The sequence below is a fragment of the Hippoglossus hippoglossus genome, chromosome 19 (assembly GCF_009819705.1).
Source record: "Hippoglossus hippoglossus isolate fHipHip1 chromosome 19, fHipHip1.pri, whole genome shotgun sequence".
In the NCBI taxonomy this organism is placed as follows: domain Eukaryota; kingdom Metazoa; phylum Chordata; class Actinopteri; order Pleuronectiformes; family Pleuronectidae; genus Hippoglossus; species Hippoglossus hippoglossus.
In genome coordinates this window covers 6,838,408-6,849,640 of record NC_047169.1, presented here as the reverse complement: position 1 = coordinate 6,849,640, position 11,233 = coordinate 6,838,408, and the positions used below count along the sequence as shown (strand labels likewise).

The following is an 11,233-nucleotide window of genomic DNA, read 5'->3' as shown; positions in this document are numbered from 1 at the left end:
TTGACCACTAGAGGTCGCTCACTGCATGAGTGAATAACTTGAATATCAGTTTCAGCAGATCACTGATTTAAAATGACACTTTTCTCACATTTTAGACTTTGGATTCTGAAAACCACATGTTAACACAATTAATTTAGCATCTCTGAATGTTTGCAAAGAGGGAAATTAACAAGTTCCAGTGTGTTTTTACACATTTTAACTTCACTGATGTCCAGAACAATTTGCTCAATTGACACATTCTGTTAAATCCATAGTTAAACTGGAAGTCAAAGTAAAACTCAAGCACCAGGGATTTCTGCTACCAGATGAACTTCACATAATCACAATCAGACTCCAGTTCCTGCTCTAAATCCACATCAGGTGTTACTTCATACTCCGAGAAAGGAACCTGGCTGGAACCTCACAATATTTCTCCAAGTGGCCACAAGAAGAAAAACATGTCACAGATGTAAATAACATAAAAACATTAAATGTGAAACTTTAGGAATCAAAACAAGGTTGGCTGGAGAGGGAGAGAGATGAGAGAGACAGAGAAGGAGAGAGAGGAATGTGAGGAGCTGGAAGGAGGGGAAACTCTTCTGCTGAGTCGTCACAGCGTTGAATTACAGCCACAGCTGGACAAAACATCTGCATTACTGACCCCAACCGCCACTATTCATAAGAAGGAAGCTTTGTAATCCATCACTAGAAGCTGCAAAAGATTCAAAACGCTGGTTGAGCACAGAAATACAAAGTGGATAAGAAGAGAGGGATGATGATGTATAATACGATATATATATATATATATATATTTAAGAGGAATCTGTAAACATGATTCACTTTGAATTTTAAGCCAAGAAAATAATTTAAAAAAGCATCAAGGGAAGAAAACCTGGTTCCACATGGTTTTCCAAACAGTTTCTAGCTCATGTTCAGTGGGACATTGTTTAGAGGAAAGTCCAGGAGTAATTACGAAGGTGGGGAAGATTCCGCTAAATGTTATTCAGAGTTGTGGTTGAGACACTTAAAAGTTTGGCTCAAACAATTAAAAGAACCTGGACAATCCTGCAGAGACTAGATTGTCTAACAACACTAACACTTTCACTCAATAAAGGATTCTTGTGTCATGTATCTAGTTCTAACTGGTTTTACACCAATATTAACTGATATAATAAACTCATAATATCATCTGATGCAGTTCCTAATCACTTCATTAATCATATGTAACAGGATGAAAGAAACGACCAAGTCTCAGTAATGTCTTCTGATGACATTTGAATTACTTGGACAGAGTTTAGAAAGAAAAGCTGAATAAAAAACACAAAGCGCAGGAAATGTACATCTTCATTTTTTTTATCCACTGATATTTTCTTGACACGTGTGACGAGCCAGAATGTTTAAAGCAGCACAGACACAAACATGTTACATGCATCACAATGTTAAAAATGTAATAATTCTTCTTCAGTTCATGCACAGGGTGTCTACAGCTGTAAACAAGACTTTTTAACACCACCTCAAATTTAATTGAAGACCAAACTGTTGATGGAAATACACAACCGAAAGTGAAAATACACTTGTTCCTAGTAAACACATTTACATCGCTTTGATCCTCATTGTTCCAAGAAACACACAACGCAGGAAACTTGTATTTCTCCAGGTTCATAAACCAGCTCGCAGGCTGGTGAGAAAGAAATTAGTTCAACACATAAACTTAATCAGAAAGAGACTAATGATGCAACTGATAATTCTTCTTCTTCGGTCAAGCAGAGTAGAGACATTTTCATGGTGAGAATCTGAATTTGGGATAATTTAAAACTATTTAAGGCCTTGTATTTGTACTTTTTAAGGACCAGTGGTCACCGTAAGAATATTTACACTCTGTCTGAAATCTCACAGAAATCGTAAAACATTAAAAACATTCTACTCAATGTTGTTTGAATTGAAATAAATCTAAATTCCTGGCAAACCTTTAATGGAAGGGCTTCATTAGGGTCCTTATCTTCCATGAGTGGTTCGTACTTGCAGTGATTACTCAGTCTTTCTATACTTCATTTAAAATGTTATGAATATAACAAATAGCATTTAATGATATTGTCAACATCATTATAAGGAAATGTCTTATTTAAACTTTCCTCTTGCATTAGCTGCAATTCATGATGAGTCTGCACATTGAGCTGTGCACTGTTGGCTTTTATTTAAAACACAAGTGTTAAAAACATAGACACTCCACTTTAGAAATATTGCACAATAAATCTTTAGAAACATTTAGAAATACTGACAGAGAATTGCATCTCTTCTCTTTTCTTTCCTTTTTTTGGATGATTAAACAATAGGGAACCTTGTTGAGGAAGTGTCTCCCTCAGATAAACACTCTGACTCCATCATTCTCTGCTTTGACTTCCTCTGTCGCCTCCTTCTTCTCTTTTGCCGACAGCTGCTTCAGTTTTTCTCCACATTTCCCTCCGGCCCAGCGTCGGCCTGAGGCTTCTTGTCCTTCTTCTTGGGCTCGGTGAGAAGAATGACTTTCCCAATGTTCTGCCGCTCGTGCATGCGCCTCATGGCGTCAGCGACCTGAACAGAGACAGGATGTGCACCCAAGGTCAGTTTCCATCCAAAACAAGGGACAACTCTCACTCACAATATCTATAATGTCCCAAAAAGCAAAAATATGAGAATAGTTTTTTAATGGACAGGTCAAAGGTGTCTGAGGGAAGACTTCAAACTGTATCTATTGTTTAGAATTAACCAAATAACCGCCTCAGATTATATATTCTTGGTGCATATAAAATCTAAAAAGACAAGATATTAATTGGGCCAGTTTTGCAGTGACTACATGAGCCCACACTAATGACTAATGATGATGATGAGATAAAAACAAATATCTCTGCTATGCACACACACACACACACACACACACACACACACACACACACACACACACACACACACACACACACACACACACACACACACACACACGTGCCTATCCTTGACATCCTAACTAGTAGTGGATGCCACGAGAACAATAAGATCGTCCCCTAGCAACGACTGTTCAGTACCACGTCTTCTGCAGGATATGAATGAAGAGAGGAAAACACCCGGAGGAGCTTTTCTAAGGTTGTGAGGCACAACACGCTTTAGTGGAGATGGAGTGAGGAGCACATAAAACGTTAAATACTTAAATATTAAATACTTAAGCAAATCTAGTGTATTTCCCAAAAGGTCAAACTAATGCTTGTGAGCAGCAAATCACCGACACAAGACATCTGTACAGTTACAGTGACTTTTAGAGGTGGATACCCAAACTATGCTCCTAGTATCTATTCCTCGTTTCAGATTTACACGTAACGTGACCGAACTGACCTCCTCGAAGTGATGGCAGGAGTCAATGCGGGGCTTGATCTTCCCCTGCCCGTAGAGCTCCAGCAGCTTCGACATCGTCCTGTTGATGAGCTCATCGTCGTTCAGGTAGCCCAGGTGGAAGCCGCCGATGGCCTTGTTGGTCACCATCAGTTTCAAGGCGGTGATGGAGAGCTGGTTGTACCAGATCTTCATCAGCGCCATCAGGTTCCTCTTCTGGCCCGTCACACCATTTGCTGCGCCTGGAATGACAAACAATAAATCAGACACAGAGAAGACAACACGTGGGCAGAAAACAGTGATTACAACATCCCAGAGTAAGCTGTAGCATCACATACAAATTCGTTTAGAGACGTTTTCATTTAGCGTGCAATAAGAAAATAGAAGAAAATTCTACCTGCACATTCCGAATTAAAGGAGACATATGATGCTTAGTTTAATTTCCTTTTTTTGCTTCAACTTGCAGGATGTAATTTTGGGATGTGTGCACTGTAAACACAACCTCAGGGCACAGCTAGTATAAAGGGAAAAGGAGCCACAGGATGTGCATTAAGAAATGTCAATAAAACTGTGACCTTGGAATTTCAATTAAACTTAACGGGGAAAAGCTGTTTTGGTTTTTTTCCAGCTTGAGAAGCTCCTCTGTCTCCGTTCATTCATCATTAACACCACATATCACATAACTGCAGACTGAACACTTGGTTAGAATTAGGCTAAAAAAGAAAAGGAGAGACAGCTTCAGTTGAACCTCTGGGGATCCCTGGTTTCTGGAAACCTTCGGATTGTAATGATATGAAGGGAAACGTGAAACACGACCCGTATTTCATCATACTCACACAAATTAAACAGCTTGTATGGGAGGAATAAAGCAATTTCCTTCGCTTTTTAATTGAGCAATATTCCTTTTGGACGTGTGAGAGATGCTGTGAAGGCTACAATGTGAAAACCTAAAACCAAATTACCCTTCAAGTCCTTTATATTGTAATAAGATTATGGAAAACAGCATTATTAAGATTTAATCTGGTAAAAATTCAACAAATGCATGAAACACTTTCTCCAAATGTCTTACCAAAGACTATCAGACTTCCCATGGGTTTTAACAAATTGAAGCCTTTCTGGGTGTCTGAGCCACCAAGTGGGTCAAGGACGATGTCCACACCTGCAGAGAGACGATAAGACGGAGGTGAAGGGTTTTTTGCACGTCTATATACAAACTTGATATTCAAAAAACAAAAAGGGCAGGAAGTGTTGTTAAGATTTAAACATGGAAACATGAACTTTGCGGGACAGAAATGTGAGAGAAAATGTGCAGTAAGAAATGTGACAAGTGTCCTTTCTCACCCTTGGGGCTGATTTTGAGGACTTCGTCCACGTAGTCTCTGGTACGGTAGTCGATGGGGTGAGTTACGCCGCCCTGGGTGATGGTCTCGTGCTTGGAGGCTGATGCGGTGCCGAAAACGGTCACATCCGGCACCGTCTGACACAGCTGTGTGGCAGCGACACCCACACCACCTACAGATGTGCAGACAGCAGCACACACACATGAGAGCTGCAGGGATTTCCACTTTCAGCAGCTGAGCCTATCGACCTCTGTGTGATCTCTGTTCTCTCTCTCAAACTCAGTAACATCTAACAATGAAACGACTCAGGCTGTAAATTGCTGCCGTAGCACAGAGCAGATCTGAGAGATTCACTTCCTACACACTTGCTTGACAAGGCTTTTATTTTGAAATATGTATCTGCCATTTACCTGTGCTCGTACTGTACATTCAAAGCCTTTATGGTTAAACAACTAAGTGTCAAGCTGTTGTATTTACATAGTGTAGAATTAACCTTACAACATTGACCCATCAGGATGCCATAGTATACAGTTGTACTTACTAGTATTTCTACAGTTTTCACACGTGTCATGAAAGTAAATTCACCGCATTTCAATAATTCCCTTTACTCAATATAATATAATATAATATAATATAATATAATATAATATAATATAATTAACTCTGATGTGATACCTCTAAGACCTTGGTTATTTATGAGCTACAGAAAATGACTCATGTTTGCGTGTGACGGAGCCGGAGCCCCTTTGTGAATTGTCCGATGTTGCCATAGCGACCATGCCCACATCTTCACCTGTGACCTCCGGTCTCTCGGCACAGAAACTCGGCCGCATTCAACCGAGCGATTTGTGACCTGGAGTAAATGAGCTGTGCGACTTTTCACATGTTGCCCATTGGACTGGGAGACATGCGTGTTAGGCATTGCTCATCAGACCATGATTTTATTTGGTAAACATGGTTTAAATGCTGCAGTATTGTACATTATACTATCTGTCTGTACTGTATGTGTCTTACCTGCAGCCATGTGTACGAGGACGCTCTTGCCCGGCTTCAGGTTGGCCATCTCGAACAGCATCAAGTAGGCCGTTATGTAGTTGACGGGGATGGCGGCGCCTTCCTCGAAGCTCATATTCTCGGGCATGAGGAAGGTGAGGTCTGCCTGCACGACGACCACCTCCTGCCACATGCCGGTGCGCTTCATCGCGATGACACGATCTCCCACCTGAGGGAGGAGAGACAGAAAAGGTGCAGAGGTGACTGAGGGGACGTGTTGCTTCGGTAGAAAACAGGCAAAACAGACACGTATTCACACCCACTGCGTTTGGGTGGAGGCATAAAATCAAACCATAGCTGCACGACCATTACACATGATTCTGTTGCATTACAGGTGAAACAGGTCTAATGGCTTTTGGAGTAGAAGCCGGATGTTTTGTGAACATGTCAAAGAGAGGGACGTGTAATTGCCTCTTCCTCGAGCTCAGGTTCTCGTGTCACTTTGCTCTTGATTATTAGAGACTGAAGCTGCCCCCCCCCCTGTGGGGCATCTGGTGCCCTCAGATGGAAGATTGAGGTCAAGTCGGCAGGAGGTCGTCTGACGTGATTGTGTCGTTGACGTGAGGTTCAGTTCTCAAGCTGCTGCTCTGTGTCAACATCCACATTCATCAGTAGCAGATACCTCGATTTGGCTTCACTTTTGGGGAGCTGTCATCACGTCTTTATATACAGTATAGATATTATATACCTTATATACATATGTATGTTATAAATTAATTGCCAAAAATGTTGTTCCTGTTGTGTTGTGTGTGCCGCTTGTCAAAAACAGTGAAGTGCACAGGAAGGACGTCTGACCTTATGAACGCTGCACCACTTCCTGTGACACATTCACACATGACGATACACAATTATTTACACCTACGCACATGCAGGCTAACCCTTCACCATAAAACACGTCTTCATCTTAAAATTGCAATGATTCACATTTTTGTCCCAATGAGGAAGACAAGATTTAGGTCCTCACAACATGAGTAGCACACACACACACACACACACACACACACACACACACACACAACACAACACACACACACACATACATACATGTCTGTTGCTGTGAAATAATTCTAACCAGATCCACATCTTTATCCTATGTTTTCTGTTTAACCTTTCATCCAGATGAAGGGCTGTTTTTTTTACGGTCATAGATTTTCTCAACCCCTGATCTTGTGAAACACTTTCAAACCTCTGGATGATCTCATCTAAGTCAAAAGGGCTGAGGTCAGTTACTGTAGAGCTGACGTGAGCTTCACTGAAATCCTGTTTGAAGTGGGACAGTGTGTGTGGAGAGGGGCGCAGCCTGTTTGAGTCCGTCACTGCAAAAACCTGCGCCAGAAAACTACAGTTTTCCAGCTGTTTGTATCAGTGCATGAAAACAAAAACACGGTGTGAGACATGCCAATAGCAGATCAAGAGAGAGCGTGTCCAACCACAGCAGATGTTTTGCTTTGTGTGTTTTACAATACTCCGATCACACATACCTATAGTCGAAGGCTAAATACTTGTCCTAGCCGCTGGGACTAGTGTGAGCAGTATTTCACTGTCGTATAGCTCCAGGTACTTCTCATGTACAATGAGGTAGTTCAGTTGAGGGGCCCCACAATGAAGAATGAGGCCCCTCCAAAGGGCCACATCAGCTTATACATCAGTATTGTAATTATTTTTTACTCCCTACTCCCTTTTACTCCTGATATTAATCAAGCTATGACGCACAAACAGACTGATGCAGAGTCTGGAATCTGAAAACACAAGCTGTAACGGGATCCTGCAAAACACATCTGCCAACATCTGTCTGCTAAACACAGCCGATTGCTATTTTACACCTTTTTTTTTTTGTTGCTCTTATACGTTTTTACATTCTTCACCTCAACCCTCGTCTGGATCTTTCATTGCTGCACTGCTGCATCTGGTGTTTTGTGGGATCTGTGTGTTTTGCAGCTTCCTTCCTTCCAAAAAAAGAAGGTGTTGGAACGTCACCTCTCCCCCTATAAGATTCTTGTTCTCCGAAAATGGAGAGATGGATGGAGCGAGGAATGAGAGGAGTGGGTTTGGAGCGTACTGAGAGGAGGAGGAGGGGAATTCTATAGTGACACTGAGGGAGGAGCTTTAGAAACAGAACACAATAGCAGGAAATAAAGACCCCTTATCCAGAGTCACACCAAAATGTAATGTTTTCTATCCTGACACAAACCACGTCCTTCCATCAAGTTTCATGGTTTTTGTGTCATCCTGCTAACAACAAGTTCATTTTTAAGGACGGTGCAAACAGAACAGTGTTGTTGAGCGATCTTCAGAAAACCAGATGCGTATCTCTGTGACTCTGACGTGATGTTAGCGAATGCGAGGCGCAGGCTGAGGGTGAGGATGCACAACAGTGATCTCTGCACGCTTCATTTCTCCTGAAAACACTGGTGCGGATCAAACTTCAACTCGTATTTTCATGAAAGGTTGAAATTAATAAGAGAAAAACTGAGAAAAGCTAATAATTCACCTCTGCTACTCATTCACTGGAGCGTTTCCCATCTTCTCTATGCATGACTGAACAGACTAACATGGTGTTTAAGCTCCTGCGACTTGTGAGGCTTTTTCACTTTGCACCACGTCTGAATCGGAAAGGCTGCATGAGGTCACCTGCAGTGAGTCACTTTACTTTCCACGCTTTTATCGAGGCTGTAAAAATTAAACCGGTGCAATTAACCTGTGGAGCCCAAGGCCTCAGGTAGAAGATCAAAGTGTGTGCGACTGCAAGTCACTCACAGTATCAGGTGTTAACAAATAAAACACATGTGGGGCTTTCAAAGCTGGGCTCATGTTGTGTTTTTTGTGAATTTGAAGTAGCATAAAGATTCAGCACATTTTAATCAGTATTAATAAATGACTTTATCTGGAAAGCTGTTATCAAGGCAAATGGGGCCTATTGTTAACACCTCAAGGACACATTGTAAATCAAAGCTGTATAAATACTCACAGCGGCAGAGGGTGACATTATCCATGTTAATGAACTGGACAGAGATAAGTTATTAATGAGTGACACTTTTAATAGTCTGCAGGTACAACTTTATGCATGGAGATGTTAAAAAAAGATAAAAAACTGTCCAAAACTCCAATTGCCCAACCTCTACAAATACTTATATCTCAACCTTTGTATCTATAATGAAGTCAGATGAGCTTATTTATGTACTTTTCTTCAAATAAAGACAGAAGTGATGCTGTGGTTTTCACTTTCCTGAGAGAAAACCCGATAGAAAAACCCTGCTGATGTGTTGGGGAAAGACCAGGAGCTTGTTTGGAGCAGGAATCAGAATATATGATGCTGGTTTCCACACCAAACCCCCACTTCCACTACTTCCAGTAAAAACAATGCTATGTTTAAATGCAGTGGGGAACGTCATCCTTCAGTGTGTTGGTGTTTCCTCACCTTCCTGTCCTTCACCTCCTCCCCCACAGCCTCGATGACCCCGGAGCCCTCCATCCCCATGATGACCGGCGGTGCGGGCAGCGGGTCGTACAGACCCTGCCTCCCCATCAGCTCGGCGAAGTTGAGCCCGGCCGCCTTGACGCGCAGCAGCACGTCCCCGGGCCCCAGCTTCGCTTCTCCCTGCCGCGTCACCTGCAGCTTCACTTTGTCGTAGCCGCCGTGACCCGTCAGCACCAGGGCCCGGCAGGAGGGGGGCCTCCCCTCCGGGGTCTTCTCCTCACGTTGCTGAGCTTTTTCTCCAGACATGATGGACACTTGTGATGTGACTCTGTGGGGTGGGGGGGCGGGGGGGTTCAGTCCAGATGCTGCAGCCTCACCCGGTGAAGAAGTGGAAGAAGCCTGATGGTTGGTAAAAACTTTGAGGAATGGGAGTTTTCTCTGAGGAGACTGTGGTTCTTTGCAGGAGGAGATTGACAGTCTGAGGTTTCCTGTGCGCGCTGCGTGCAACAAGTGACCAAGTGTCAACACAGACATGATGAGATACAAGTTCCGGGGGTGATTTTCACAATAAAATAATGGATCGTGCTTAAAAAATGAAAGTAAAATAGGTTTATAGAGACATCGCCCACACAAACTATTATAACTAATGGGCCAAGTATTTGATTATTTAACCGCATTGTCATTGAAATGCCATGAACTCCTTCAGATTACATTTGAAAAATAAGAAGATGAAATCACATGAAATTAGCAGAAAAAAGGAAATAAACATGAATTTTATGAACATCACTGAGCCTGGAAATCCAAACTGTTGGTCACATACACAGCTAACAAACAAAAATATTGAAATGGTATTTCCTTTCATTTGATTTGATCTTATTTTATCGTGTAACTTCCTGTGCTTTCACAGCTCTGTTCCTACCTTGACTCAGACAGTGGCAGGGCTGTGTGGTTGGCAGCTCAGAGCTGTGGAGAGATTCAAACCTCGGACACTGGAGCAGTGGGAGGGAGCAGTGGGATCATCTGAGGCCACAGCTGGAGGAGAACACACACAGCTCCACTCCTCTATCTGCAGGAGCTCAAGTTTACAGATGTGGACAAATCAAGCGTCCCCTCCTTATCATGCAATAAAAACACGTCTGTCAGGAGTGGGTTTACCTCCACTGACCGATATTAATGTAACCTCCCAGAGAGAAGAAACACAAGACTCTCATTTGAGAATCACAAAACATATACACTGATATAATTCAATATTTTAATATAAATGTATTTAGGGTCTTTTCAGTCTATGGGCTTGTATCTGAAACATCTGGAACATCTGGTTGACTGATTATTAGGGTGAAATATTTAGGCTCACATCTGTGCCACATCCTTCACAATGACATTTACTCGCTGGTATCACCTAATGTGCACTTAGACACTGTTGCCCCCGGCAACTGGAGCTGCTTTCTCATCTTGTCATGGTGGCTGTGAGACAGGAAGTGAACGGATTGTGAGAGGATTTTTTAAGAAGACATCTGAAAGGTCAGATGTTGCTTTTTACACTTCTGTCATTCAGGTTGAGAGGAAGGTGTGTGTCCGCACAAAGGTGTGTGTCCGCACAAACATGCACACTCACACACATATATATATACACACACACACACACACACACACACACACACACACACACCACACACACCACACACACACACACACACCAACACACACACACACACACACATTAATCAACCAAATCAAACCCTCTGTGATCTGGTTTAAAGTAAAATCTTTAAAAAAGAAACTCCATCATGATCTTTATTGCTCTAATGTTGGAGTCTTGAATTTCTTGAACTAAAAAGTTCAAATAAACAAAATACGGAGTTGAATCTGTGTATTTGAAATCAGCTTTAGCATTGAAATTCCTGAAAAAAAGTAAAGGGCCCTCACTCTCCGTGCCAAGTACATTTATGTGGCAACGTCTTCCTTTTGACCAGTAGATGGCGCTAAGGCACTGGTCAGAAGTTGGGTTCAGCTCAATTATGTTTTTTTTTTTACTGACGACAAATAAACTGTGATGACGTGATATTGTGGTGAAATGAGTAAC

General features: G+C 42.1%; 1 protein-coding gene across 1 annotated transcript; it reads right to left on the bottom strand.

The window, feature by feature from the left end:
• Window positions 1-1,225: 1,225 nt before the first annotated feature.
• Window positions 1,226-9,673, bottom strand: LOC117753042 (synaptic vesicle membrane protein VAT-1 homolog). Its single transcript, XM_034570870.1, is given in 7 exon segments — window positions 1,226-2,421; window positions 2,424-2,550; window positions 3,343-3,581; window positions 4,409-4,498; window positions 4,681-4,851; window positions 5,694-5,901; window positions 9,151-9,673. Coding segments are annotated over 7 exon segments (1,224 nt in total). The 5' UTR covers window positions 9,457-9,673; the 3' UTR covers window positions 1,226-2,338.
• Between the last annotated feature and the right edge of the window lie 1,560 nt (window positions 9,674-11,233).